This window comes from Macaca nemestrina, chromosome 11 (assembly GCF_043159975.1).
Source record: "Macaca nemestrina isolate mMacNem1 chromosome 11, mMacNem.hap1, whole genome shotgun sequence".
NCBI lineage: Eukaryota > Metazoa > Chordata > Mammalia > Primates > Cercopithecidae > Macaca > Macaca nemestrina.
Genome location: NC_092135.1, coordinates 20049410 through 20062908, shown reverse-complemented (window position 1 = coordinate 20062908; position 13499 = coordinate 20049410). Strand labels below are relative to the sequence as shown.

General features: G+C 42.8%; 1 protein-coding gene and 1 long non-coding RNA gene across 6 annotated transcripts in view; one reads left to right on the top strand and one right to left on the bottom strand.

Moving 5' to 3' along the window:
- LOC139357080 (uncharacterized) overlaps positions 1 to 13499 on the top strand; it is a 128124-nt gene that overhangs the window by 45245 nt on the left and 69380 nt on the right. For both annotated transcript variants that reach the window (XR_011609698.1, XR_011609699.1), the window contains exon 2: positions 6843 to 7070. This is a non-coding gene — a long non-coding RNA (uncharacterized lncRNA). The remainder of the gene's footprint in view (positions 1 to 6842; positions 7071 to 13499) is intronic.
- Positions 1 to 13499, bottom strand: part of LOC105492548 (aminocarboxymuconate semialdehyde decarboxylase) — a 64419-nt gene that overhangs the window by 28378 nt on the left and 22542 nt on the right. For 3 of the 4 annotated variants that reach the window (XM_011759758.2, XM_011759759.2, XM_011759760.2), the window contains 4 exons: positions 11230 to 11466; positions 6910 to 7003; positions 3536 to 3631; positions 1944 to 2116 (listed from right to left, as the gene is read on the bottom strand). In XM_011759758.2, the coding sequence (XP_011758060.2) occupies positions 1944 to 2116; positions 3536 to 3631; positions 6910 to 7003; positions 11230 to 11466 (600 nt within the window). Of the gene's footprint in view, positions 1 to 1943; positions 2117 to 3535; positions 3632 to 6909; positions 7004 to 11229; positions 11467 to 12863; positions 12914 to 13499 lie in introns of all 4 variants that reach the window. The other variant, XM_011759757.2, reaches the window with a different exon arrangement.

The following is a 13499-nucleotide window of genomic DNA, read 5'->3' as shown; positions in this document are numbered from 1 at the left end:
AATCATTCATCAGTTCCATTATTTTCTTTCTAGAGACCTGCCTCCACCGCATTGTGTCCTTTTGCTCAAATCTGGCCAGATTGCTCTCTAGCGCAGATGTCTAGCTAGGACTTTCCTTAGCCATTCTGATTTGGGGATTGTTTTTAAAAGAGAATTTGCTAATGTGAATATGAGTAGAATGAAGAAGTATTAATATTTTTAAAAGAATCCTAAATTATTAATATATACTGCTCCTATGTCCTGGATTTACCAGCCTGTGAGATCACATAAAATGAGGTCACATTTGCTTTTGATGCCCAAATTATTATGGCTCAAGCTTTCACAGTTTGAATGTAAGATCTCAGCACCAAGAACTTTGTAAAGTACCTGCTGAGTTTTTCTGGAGGTCCCTAACAGGAATGTATTCACATGTGCTCACCAACTAGTCCATCCACTGGTTAACATGAAGTGCTTGCCATATTTTTCCTCTTCTGCTTCTGTCCCCTGGCCAATGCGTATTGCACTGGATGCTTGTTTAAGGTGCTGATAGTATCCCTTAGAAAATGGGCTTTGGATTTGGCAATGGTGTTTTCTCCTGTTGTTTCAATTTCCAAGAATACTAAGGAGGTACTAGGCTTGATGCGATGTAATAAGAAAAGCCCTTTCCCCTAATTCCACATGATTTTCCCTCTTCCTTTCCTCCATTGCTCAATGTCCAGAGCCCACAAAATCTCTTCCAGTTTCTGCACTGTGCAGTCTCCTGCTTACATACCTTCTCATCACTCTATATCCAAACCAAAACCAATCAACAGTCACAACCAATTGCTAACCATCCATCTCTGCAGGGGTGACACAAAAGCTAAACAACTCAGAGACACAGCTCAACCACATAATTGATTACCAAGCTAAAATGCTTAACATTTATATTCTGGTGATTTTCTCAAGCCAGAGAAACAGTCAGCATTAATGTGAGATAAAGTGTCCATTCTGGAGATAAAACACTACTTGCAACTTTCAAATGATGGGCCTCTTTTTGCTAGACATGATTTTTTTAAACCTTAGAGTCTAAACTCAAGTACCATATTGCAAATTTTTAAATATGTCTATATACTTTTAACCCCAAAGATTTTCCCTTGGGAAAATTTGGAAATCTTCTATAGATATCTGTAAGTAATAAGATGGAATTGAAATACAAAATATTTTAGACTTTTCACTATGGCCTTTTCCCTAGAAATTCTCGAACTTGCTGAGTTAACATTTTTGAAGAATACCTAAAGGGTGGATGTGCCACCAACAGAGAGATCGGCGAGGAGACTACATCAGAGGAAAGAATTTTTCTTGTGGGCTTTAAAGTACCACCATGCTGGTGTTTTAATTAAATGAGAGAATCAAAAGCCATATTATTCCAGGAAGAAATCTCAGGGCATGATACACAAGACCCTTCACCATCTTCCCCTGACTCCCTGTCCAATGCAATTTCCCAGCTATGCGTTTTCCACCCTTTCAGTGTTCCAGTTTTCTCCATGTAGTGGGTGAGGACAGTTGCATTCACAATTTACCCAGCTAGTGAAAGGTAGAGCCAGGATTTTAACCCAGGTCAATTTGACTTTGAAACTTGTGACCCTTTCCTGCTTACTACATTGCCACGTGTCATTTTGGGTGTATATAGGAATGTCACTAAGGAGGAGGAGCTGATCTGAGGGAATACCCAGCCATGTAGATTATCTGGTATTTCTCTGGCATATATAATAGTTTCTTAGTATTATATACTCTGTGTGGAGGGAGACCCTGGAGATAATCCCCTGTGTGAGCAAACGTAATCCCAAACCTCACTGTCTCTCTCCTTTCATCTAATACCTTTATTCCATCCCTTTTTAGGAGAGAGGCCAAAAAAGGAGAGAGGATGGGTTGCTGATGTAGCATTCTGCTCCCCATAAGCCATCCAAGTGGCAGACTGGGCTTACCTTTCCTATGACATCTGTTAGCAGCTTGAGGGACAGAGGATCATGAACCAAAGCATCTGTGTAAAAGGAACCAAGGTATTTCTTCGGGTTCATTGGGTTGTCCTGGGCACACAGATCTGGGCGCATGCTGAATCCATGGGAGATTCTTCCCACTGTGAAGGGGAAGGCACCACCTGCAAGTAAAACCCATTACTGAGGGGTTAGTGTTGATTGTAAAGGATTCCTTTAGTCTTGATGTTATATGCAAGAAGTTACCGTAGGCCAGCTGATTAACAGTAATTACAAAGGACCTATTGTGTTCTGAATGCTGGGAGATGGTGGAAGAAATGACATTAACTCATCTAGAAATTCAGATTTGAGAAATTCATCCTAAAGAGAGAAGACAGGCTGGGCACAATGGCTCACGCCTATAATCCCAGCACTTTGGGAGGCTAAGGATGGCAGATCACGAGGTCTGGAGATTGAGACCATCCTGGCTAACATGGTGAAACCCCACCTCTACTAAAATACAAAAAAATTAGTCAGGCGTGGTGGCACGTGCCTGTAGTCCCAGCTACTCAGGAAGCTGAGACAGGAGAATCGCTTGAACCTGGGAGGCGGAGGTTGCAGTAGCCGAGATCGCACCACTGCACTGCAGCCTGTGTGACAGAGTGAGACTCTGTCTCAAAAAAATAAAAATAAAATAAAAATAAAAATAAAAAAAAGAGTGAAGGCAAGTGTGTAAAGATATGTAATCAAAGTTTTCAAATATAGTGTGATTATAATAGCAAAATATTGAGACAACCTATCCGTTGGGGACTATCTAAGTCATGGTGGCATATCCGTGAAATACAAGGCCATACACGACACCATAAAAAATGATGAAGCTCTGTATTTGTTGACATGGAAAGATGTCTTCTCTATGCTGTTGAGGAGGAAAGGCATGTTAGAGAATAACATGTATAGTTTGATTTTGTGTGTGTGTGTGTGTGTGTGTTTAAGGGTCACAAATTCAATTACCTACAGGGACCAGGCAGGCAATGTAAAAAAATGAAGTAGGCCTATTTGTAAACAACGAAGAATAGTAGGGACTTTTGTAGACTGGAGAGCTCACGATCTAACTAGAGGGATTTAAATAAAAAACAGAAAAAAAAAAACAGTGCCAAAACTAAACTTGCCTACAAAAGTAGAATTTGGTTCCTAAACTATCATGTGACTAGAGTGATGACTGGAAGGATGTTATAAACTGAATCCTATTCCTTCAAAATTCATATGCTGAAGCCCTAATGCCAAATGTGACTGTATTTGCAGAAAGGACCTCTAAGGAGGTAATTAAGGTTACATGAGGTCATAAAGTGGGGCCTCAATCCAATAGGACTGGTGTACTGATGTCCTTGTAAGAAAAGGAGGAGAGACCAAAGGCCATGTGAGGAAGGTGGCCATGTGCAAACTAGGAAGAGAGCCCTCACTAGAAACCAACCCTGCCAGCACCTTGATCTTGGACTTCTAGCCTCCAGGACTGTGAGAAAATTAATTTCTGTTTTCTTACAGTCATGCAATCTGTGGCATTTTGTTATGACAGCCTGAGATGACTAATAAAAATAGGGTCTTACCGCCATGTGCGAAACACACTTTCAGTTTAGGAAACTTCTCAAACACTCCACCCATGATCATGGAGCAAATGGCTATGGTGGTCTCTGCTGGCATTCCTGGAGAGGAAATAGTTGCAAGGCTCAGGGATGACCAAGAAGAAGTTCAGTGATGTTAGTGGCTGGGGAATTGTCAGTGCAAAGAAACTTGAGGCCCCTGTACCCTGGCATAGTTTGGCTGTATTATAGGGCATTACTTTGGCAAGGAGAACCACGTGAAACTTCCTACTTGCCACTTGAAGGGAGAGTCATCTAATGGCCAGAGAGGTCGAGGAGCCAGAGGACTTGGCATTTGCCTTAATTCCCCCAACTTCAGTTTGGGATGCAGTGGGACAGGTGGAGTGTGCCAAGTCTGAGCTGAACCCTAGCTCCTCCAGTTTTCTGCCTCCTGGCCTCTGGAGGCCAGTTATTTAATGGCTCTGAGCCCACATTTCATCTGTAAGATGATGTCTGTGTTGCCCATTTTGCAAGACTGTTGTGGAGCATTGCAAATAATGATGTCAGCCAAGTTCCTGGACAGAATTTCACAATGGAGGTGCTCAACAAAAGTATTAGTTGCTTCTCTCTCAATTTCCTCATCTGTAAAATGGTGAGTTCCTGCCAGTGAGTTGTTTTGAGGATTGGCAGACAGCACCTGGCATTTAGTAAGGGCTCACTAAATATTAACTATCATTATGATCATTGCTGCCAAATCTTTGCTGCCTCTTGTAGCTGAGGTTGAAAATAACTGGATTAAAATGAATTATTTCAAGTGCTTTGTGCTGCTAGGAGAAGCAGCTGGTCCATGTCTAATGCCTTCACCCCGAGGAGCCAGTCCAAGCTACATTGCCATTGACTGCTTTTCAGACCATGACTCAGAAATCCGACCGCTCCACAGCTGTGCCCTGCACCTTCTGGGGAAGCCTGACTCTGTAGGCTGTGGAGCTAGGCTTCACAGGATGCTCATTCTGCCTGGGGCTGGTCACTGCTTCACAGGCAGAGACACCCCTGGCACCCAGCTGCCTGGGAATTCTGGAAGCATGATAGATTTGTACCCATCTGGGAGCAATTTGTGGGCAGAGCTTCCTGGAGGCAGAGAGATGGATGACATCACTTTCTTCTAGTTCTGTGACTCTACTTTCTCATAATTACTTGAACGATAACCCCACAATCCATTCTCCATACAGCAGTCAGAGTTACATTCATAGTGTGAATTGGATCATGATGCTTCTCTGCTGGGAATCCTCCAATCCACTAATGACCACCTTTGCATCCAGAATAAAATTCCAAAATTAGCCTGTTTTCTTGTGATTATATATACTTGTTTATAATCTCTTTCCTCTAACCAGAATGTAAGCTCCATGAAAGCAGAGGTTTTGTTCATGTCTGTATCCCCAGTGCCTGGGACAGGGCCTGGCATGCTAGAAGGAATCAATGTATTTGTGTTGCATAAATGGATGATGAAATGACTCTATATGCAGATGCTCTCCTGTTGCAATATAAATAAGTTTATGGGCCGGGTGTGGTGACTCACACCTGTAATTCCAGCACTTTGGGAGGCCAAGGTGGGCAGATCAGTTGAGGTCAGGAGTTTGAGACCAGCCTGGCCAACATGGTGAAACCCTGTCTCTACTAAAAATATAAAAATTAGCTGAGCATGGTGGCGTTCACTTGTAATCCCAGCTACTTGGGAGGCTGGGGCAGGAGAATCACTTGAACCTGGGAGGCAGAGGTTGCAGTGAGCTGAGATCACACCACTGCACTCCAGCCTGGGTGACAGAGTGAGACTTGGTCTCTAGATAAATAAATAAATAAATAAATAAATAAATAAGCTTGTGGGACTTGTCAAAGTTTTGTGAATAAGGGTGACATTTTTCTTTGAAGCTTGATGGCACTGGGCATCTTGGGTTATCTCATCCTATTAATTATTGCCCAAGAATTTGGTGGGGAATGAGTAGGAAGCCTCCTTACTAAATACTTTGGTTTCCAACAGCAATCACAGGAATATATAAAACATCAGAGCAGAAAGAGACCTTTGGAGGAATCCAGACCAGCATTCTCATTTTACGGATGAGGGATTGCGGCCTATGGAGTTAAAGTGGTTTACTACAAGCAATACAGTGAAATAGAGACTTAAGTTGGAACTAAAATCCCATTTTTTTGACTTCCAATATATTGCCCCATTTAATTCTTCATGGTGATTGCTATTTTGATTGCTTAATGATTACTAATTGTACTAGTTGGGCTGAGGAGAGAAAGAACAATAGTCTCCTTAAAGAAAATCCGGTGCAGTGGTTCACACCTGTAATCCTAGCACTTTGGGAGGCAGAGGTGGGTGGATCACTTGAGGCCAAGAATTTGAGACCAGCCTGGCCAAGATGGTGAAACCCTGTTTCTACTGAAAATACAAAGATTAGCTGGGCATGGCATTGCACCCCTGTAATCCCAGCTATTTGGGAGGCTGAGGCAGGAGAATTGTTTGAACCCGGGAGGCGGAGGTTGCAGTGAGCTGAGATTGCACCACTGTACTCCAGTCTGGGTGACAGAGTGAGAACTTGTCTCAAAAAACAAAACAAAACAACAACAACAAAAAAACCTAACACTTTTCATTTGGGGACCAAGTTTTCATTGGGTTTGTAGATGAGCTCTATTTTTCACCTATAGCTCCAGAATTTTACATCTGTTCTCTATCTCTTCTTATCATAACTGATAATGAGAGACTGGATAGAGCAAATGGAGTTTTCTCCTCTACCCTTTTGTGGAACTATGGATAGTGCAGGAGGCAAAGGGCAGAAGAGCAGATAACAGGAAAATTGCAAGCCTGGGACATCTTTTATATAAGATTTCAGATCTTTGGGTGGTGGAAGTTGACCTTCTACCTTTAATTCTAGGATTCTCGTTTGTATGAACTGATGCTATTATCATCTTCCAAAAAATCTACTAGACAGGCGTGGTTACATTTTTTGAAGCCTCTTTGGGAGTCTGTGTAGCAAGACTGGCTTTGGAGTCAGATATATCTGTGTAAATTACATTTTCATGTATTAACTGTGTGACTTGGACAACTTACCTAAACACTCCAAGCCTCAGTTTCTCCATCTGTAAAATGATCATTGTAATGTCAACCTCATAGATTAAATATATGATTTATTTATGATGGTATTGGATATGTTTAAAATTAAATGAGGTAATGTATATATATATAGCACTAATCCAAGTAAGAGCTCAGTAAGTGATAGCTGCTGTTACTCATAATCCTGTTAATTATTCATACTTTCCCTATTTGACCTAATAGGTTTCCATGGATGATTGGAAAAACCCAAGAGTTGGTCCTCTATTCCAGACCCCACACAGACACAAACCTACGAGCCAAGGGAGCCAGTATTTGGCCATTCGTCCATCCATCTGCATGTCCCAGGGATGCACGAACAGAGAACACTTCAGCCTTTCAGCTGCCTTCAAAGAAGCAATGAGAGAGAGAGAGAGAGAGAGAGGGTTACTTTGATGAGTGAGCAGATACCAGGTACTGTTTTGGGGAAACTGCTTTTCTTTGAGTCTATATTGGTCTGTAAAAATAAATTAAAATGCTTTTGAAGTTGTTTTATGATCTATTTGAAAGAGATATTGACAAACTTCTCCTGCTTGGAAAATAAAAGGGACACTTAGAATTAACAAAGGGGGTTGGTAGATTTACCACTGAGGTCGATGAACTTAATATATCATCTGGTAAAACAAGTGTCCGGAAATATCCATTATTCAGATGTTTTGGCTGAGAGCAAAATGCTCAAGGACGAATCCCACACCTGAAATGTAGGGGAAAATTTCCCCTACATTTGGCTCCTTCTGGCTCCTACTTGGTCTACTCTTTTGGAAGGATTGCTGAGATTGTATCCTTGGAGTCAGGGCGAGAGTGCCCCCTCCTTTTCCCCACTTGGAAACTAGAGTTTGTGGAAAGTGAGGAAGTGATGTGCTGGAACCAGAGGCTCAGTGCTGAGCTGGGGCTGGCTGGCCTGACCCAAGCCACCTGACTACTCAGAGCCCAGCGCTGGGTGGAATCCCTGGGGTCTGTAGGCATTCTTCCTGCCCCAGGAGCCCAGCTGAGTCTCTGAACAGTCAGCTGTGAGTGAGATGACCTCAGAAAGGGAAGAGGTCAATGCCTTAGCCAGACAGGCACTGAGATGAATGTCATGGGCATGCTCCAGGGCCTTCTGAGAAATGGAAATACCATCTGGATGGAATGACCTTTATTCAACAAAAAGTTTAATTAAAAGAAGTCCCCTCAACAGGCATTGAATATTAGCACTCATCAAGATTCAAAAGAGATTTCCCTTAGAATAATTCCTCACTATGTATATTGAGGCTCTGGAGTGACTCCTCCTACCCTCATACATAAATGTTTGTGCTAACCAGGCTGATGCAATGTGACTTGTGTACATAAGCATTTTTAAAACAGAAAACCAATTCTGGGACAACAGGGGATTCTGGTAAGTTGAAGAAAGGACTTTTAATTCAACAGGTCCTGGGGAGCAGAAGAGATATAAGCCTTTTAAAGAGAGAGAAGCTAATTGGTTTCTGATCATAGATGCAGGTTGGAAAGAAAATACTGACTTCTTGGGATGGTTTGAATTTGGCAAAGGTACATGGTCATGGTATCTCTGTGGGATTTGACTCCTCATTTGGATACAGCTTTATTCTGTGTGCCTCTGGTGGTTCTTTTCTTTTTAAAATTTTTCCTTTTTATTTTCTGTAAACTTTTATGTTCAGAGTACATGTGCAGGTTTGTTATAAAGGTAAATGGCATGTCACAGGGGCTTCGCATACAGATTATTTTATCACCCAGGTAATAACCATTGTACCCAATAGGTAGATTTTTGATCCTCACCCTCCTCCCACCCTCATTTCTGTTCAATTCAAATTAACATATTGTTGATATCCTTCTATATATGGGGTTTGTAGAGAATAGAAAAAGAAGTTATACTCTCACAATTATAATTAGCATTGAGAACTTATGTGCCCGAGCTGTTATAAGAATTTTATAATTATTAACTAGTTTAATTTTTTTTAATGAGATGCACACTTTTACTACCCTCATTTTATGGAGAAGAACTAACTAAGGCAGATAGAGGCTAACTTACTCAGGCCTTGTGGCTGATAGATGGTGGAGCTGGGCAGTTGGCACTGCAATTCTGTCTGCCTTATACCAGTGACGAAGTTGTTTTTGCGCCTGAAAACTGACCTGAGCATGTATGATTGGGTTTACTCACTAAAAAGGGAGGTCTAGGAGATAAAGGGGACAGTTAGACCTTTGGAGTGCCAGGATCACCTTGAAATGACAAAGCCAACCTCGCTCATGAAAATTCATTTCAACACATTATTGACACAAACTAGAGAGCAGAGAGGCAGGCAAACCTTGCTAACCAAACAAATATGCTGCCACCCCCCAGGACATCGTGAGCCACCTGGGGACAGCATGTGCTCCTGAATCCCCTCAGAGACTGGATGTCCCCAAAACAGCCCAGTTAGAATGATTGATGGGTCGAGCTAGTCACGCAAATGAAAATATCCATGTGGACCCCGACCGGCTGCTGTTGCTTCCTAAGCCCCTTAGTAATTCATAAACCCAAATCCAATGAATGCTAACATGACTTGCAGTTGAAGTCTCGCTCACTCTGTGCTGAAACAACTTGGATGCATAAGTAAATAAATCCTCTTTCAAAGCTCATTAAAGTTTCTAGAAAACATTCGCTACATCAGCTAAGCCACTGCAGCCAGTGAACTTCAGGGAGTTCAATATTTTGAGGAACATTAAATCTTTCAAGTCATTAGGAGGCAATTTAACAGGCAATCCCCTGACTGGTGGGCAGTTGCCATAGATACAAACATGGAAAAATTTTTTGCCTGTAGTTAGACCTCAATAAATACTAAATGAGTAAATGATCAGTAATCACAGTGCCTGGTGAGTCCACAAACATCTATGTAAGTCATTATTAAAGATTTTGCATTTATAATGAAAATAATAGAAAGCAATATTATTATAATTCTAGGAGGGAAATAAAACATTTAAAAAATGCAATTGAGTAGAGTTATGCATCGTGAATCCTGGTACTGAGATGAGAAGATTTGGTTATAGAAAGAATTGAAAGTGGAGGAGGAAGAAGAAGACTGATGGAGATGACTATGGAACTATGGATACTTGAAGCTGGATATTTCAGAAATGAATGGCACTGAATTTTTGAACATACATTTTACCATGAAATATTTTAAGTATAGAAAGTGTAAACAATAACACAATGAGCATCCATATACCCACCACCTAGTTTCATCAAATGTTAACATTTTCATGGTATTATTTTTTATTAGGTATTTGAAAGTACATTTTCAAAATATATGACTTAAAAAATATCTTAATTACAGGTTGGTTAAATAAATCAAAACATAGCCATATATTGGAATATTCTGCAGTTATTTAAAAATCATGCATTAAAAGAATTTTCACTTATGTTGGAAATTTTTAATTAGCATACAAAATCACATGTGTAACAGAATTTCAGTTTCATGAAAATATAGATATATGTATATCAAAAAAGTAACTGTGTATGATAACAGTGGCTACTTATCTTTGGGAGGCTGGATTATGGGTAATGTTTATTTTCGTCTTTATACTTTTCTGTATTTTTGAAAAATGTTAAGTATTTTTTTTTTTCAAAGCAGATTTTTTTTTTTTGGAGATGGAGTCTTGCTCTTTTTTTTTGTTTGTTTGAGACAGTGTCTAGCTATGTCGCCCAGGCTGGAGTGCAGTGGCATGATCTTGGCTTACTGCAACCTCCATCTCTGGAGTTCAAGCGATTCTCCTACCTCAGCCTCCCAAGTAACTGGGATTACAGGTACCCGCCACCACGCCCAGCTAATTTTTGTATTTTTAGTAGAGACGGGGTTTCACTGTGTTGGCTAGGCTGGTCTCAAACTCCTGACCTCATGATCTGCCTGCCTCGGCCTCCCGAAATGCTGGGATTACAAGCATGAGCCATCGCGCTTGGCCGAGTCTGGCTCTGTTACCCAGACTAGAGTGCCGTGGCACAATCTTGGCTCACTGCAACCTCTGTCTCCTAGGTTGAAGATGTTGTCATGCCTCAGCCTCCCAAGTAGCTGGGATTACAGGGGTGTGGCACTACACCTGGCTAATTTTTTTGTATTTTTAGTAGAGATGGGGTTTTGCTATGTTGGTCAGGCTGGCCTCGAACTCCTGGCCTCAAGTGATCTGCCCACCTGGGCCTCCCGAAGTGCTGGGATTATAGGTGTGAGCTGCTGCACCCAGCCGAAATATATGTATATATATATTTGTATGTCATTAACACGATTCTTTTGCACAGTGGCTGTAAAGAGGGTATTTTGGCTTCCAAGTGAAAGATTTAAAAAAAGGAGGGCAAGGGGGATGGAAGGAAAAGAGATTTCACTGTGTTAACTCAGCGCTGGCCTAGGAACCATTCCACCAGTTCCTCTTTGGAATGGCCCACTCCTTTGTGGGGGCTATTTCTACACCTTCTACCTACATCTAACAAGTCATAGATGCCACTCTCCCCTCCCAGTAGGGTGACGCTTCCCCTCCTCCCCGCCAGCACCCAGCAGTGCCCCGGGCCCAGGCACTGGGCGGCTGGCATTGGCTGAGCAGCCCCGCTACTCACCGCATAGACAGGAAAGAGCTCCCGCGCGTTCAGGTCCCACTCGTTGACGTGGGTGCCAATTTGGACCCCAGGAAAGCCCAGCTCTTTCACACAGCGCTCCATCTCCTGGACCGCCAGCTCAGGGGCCTGCATGGGCAACGTCCCCAGACCCACAAACCTCCTGGGGTAGCTCGCAACGGTGGTGGCAAGGTCGTTGTTTAAAAGCTGGCACAGGTTTAAAGTGTCCTCAGGTTTGGCCTGGTGGAGACAGGAAAGGGAAAACCGCATTGTTGAAAACCTACTTCTTTTAGACATCTACTCTGAACAGTGCCTCCTTGTGGCTATAATATTTGTCATTTTCAAATGACAAATTTTGATGAGCTTTACCATATCAGAAAACAGAGGCACAGATTGGAAAGGTGCTGGCCACAGAAGACCCAGAAGCCAATCTTTGTAAAGCAAAGAAAACAGAAGGTGTATTGCTGATTCATTGGAAAAATTGAGGCCAGAATCAGAAGGGAAGGACACAATTACTGGGCCTGGTATCCCAACACTAGAGATGGAATGAGCATGGGCCACCTCCAACTGCAGAAAGATCTTAATGCCCCCCTACCTCCCAGGAGGTCAGGCCTGGCCAAGGGTCCCAGGCCACCATCAAGGCACCTCCTTATCATGCCTCGTTGGGGGCAGCCAGGCTGGCTCACTGACTTGTCCTACTGCCTGCCTGTTCTCCTGTCTGTCCTTCTTGTTGGCTGTGACATTCAGGGCTGTCCTTGGCAAAATGCTGAGGCAGATGAAGTTTGCTGTTGGTTTCCCTAATGCTCCCTTCTTCACTGTTTTCTTTCCTCTGTCACCCCACTGCCCACTGCCAGGAATCTGATCCTCTCCTGCAGCCTCAGTTGTCTAATCAGAGTGGTAACCAATCTGATAAATTCAGGCATATTGAGGTCTCAGGGCACTTTTAAGTAGTGAATGCAATCGCAGGAACAGGCAAAGACTGAGTCACTCACTAATACTGGGTTTATGAACACAGATCACGGAAGTATGTATGAACAGGTGGTATTTCCACTGCTCCTTAAATCATGAGAGTGAGTATCTGTCTGGATGAGCAGGGACGTAGCACGCTCCCGGCTATGTACAAAAATTTTCCTCCACAGGCTGGAAATCATGCCTGAAACTTTTAGTGCTTGAGATTTATTCACTTGGGAAAGGGCATCCAACCTCAGGATTCCCCTTCTGAATTCTGTTTTTCCCTTGGAGAGCTGATATATTAGGTCATGATTATTATTCCTACCTCAAAATCATTCTCATCTCAGAAGATATTGGCTTGTCAGTTCCCCAGCAAGGCACTGCAGGAATGAGTCATCAGACAGATAAGTTCTGGTGGAGAATAAGGCTGACCTAGAACCACCGTACGGTGGAACTATAATGCAAGTCACATAGCAACATGTGACCACTGGCTACTGTACTGGAGTGAAGACACGGCTAAGAAGACAGGCCTGAGAGGGGACCCTGCTGATCTCTGAAGGGGAGGACAGTTAGTTGTTGGGGGTGGTCAGTGGTACTGGTGTCCAGACTTGAGGTATCTGTTCACTTTTTGGGAGCTTGACACGAACCTTCAACACCAAGGAGATGGCTTGAGGTTTCACACTCACCCAGTAGCTAAACATGACAGGAACTGTGGAAAGGGCTTGCACTGTTACTCCTAGACATGGACACAAAGAAGGGCAAAACTGGTGAGAAGAATGGCCTGGACACTCCTTCCTTTCCCAAGGCCAAGTGGCAGCCAGCTTCCACCCTAAACTCCTGCTCTCCCTCCCTGCATCTCTCTCAGTCCCATCCCTAGACCCCCCTCAGCCCCTAGCCCCAGATTCCAGGGAGATAAGTAAAGGTTGGATACAAATGAGATCATTGAAGGAAAACTAACTGACCCCATTTCCGAAGAGTTATTTCTCCCCTCCTTCCTGTGAAATTTTATTTAAGCAAGATGTTTTCAGGCTTTCCATCTTAGGGTACGCACAACAGAGCATGTCTCTCAGCCACCTTCCCTGCCCCTTTAATTCAGCTCCCAAGTGATCCTAGAAGGAGTCCCATGGTCTGAAATACCCAGAATGGGACCCTGAGTTTGACTCCAGCATCCACGATGCCAAGCGTCTTTTGTCTTCAAGAGGGCCTACTTCCTAGGGTTGTTGTAGGGATTAAATGAGTTAATACATGTTAGGTTCTTAGAATAGTGCCTGGCACAAAGTAAATACTCAGTGAGGGTTGGTCATGACTGTTCTCTTAAGGAC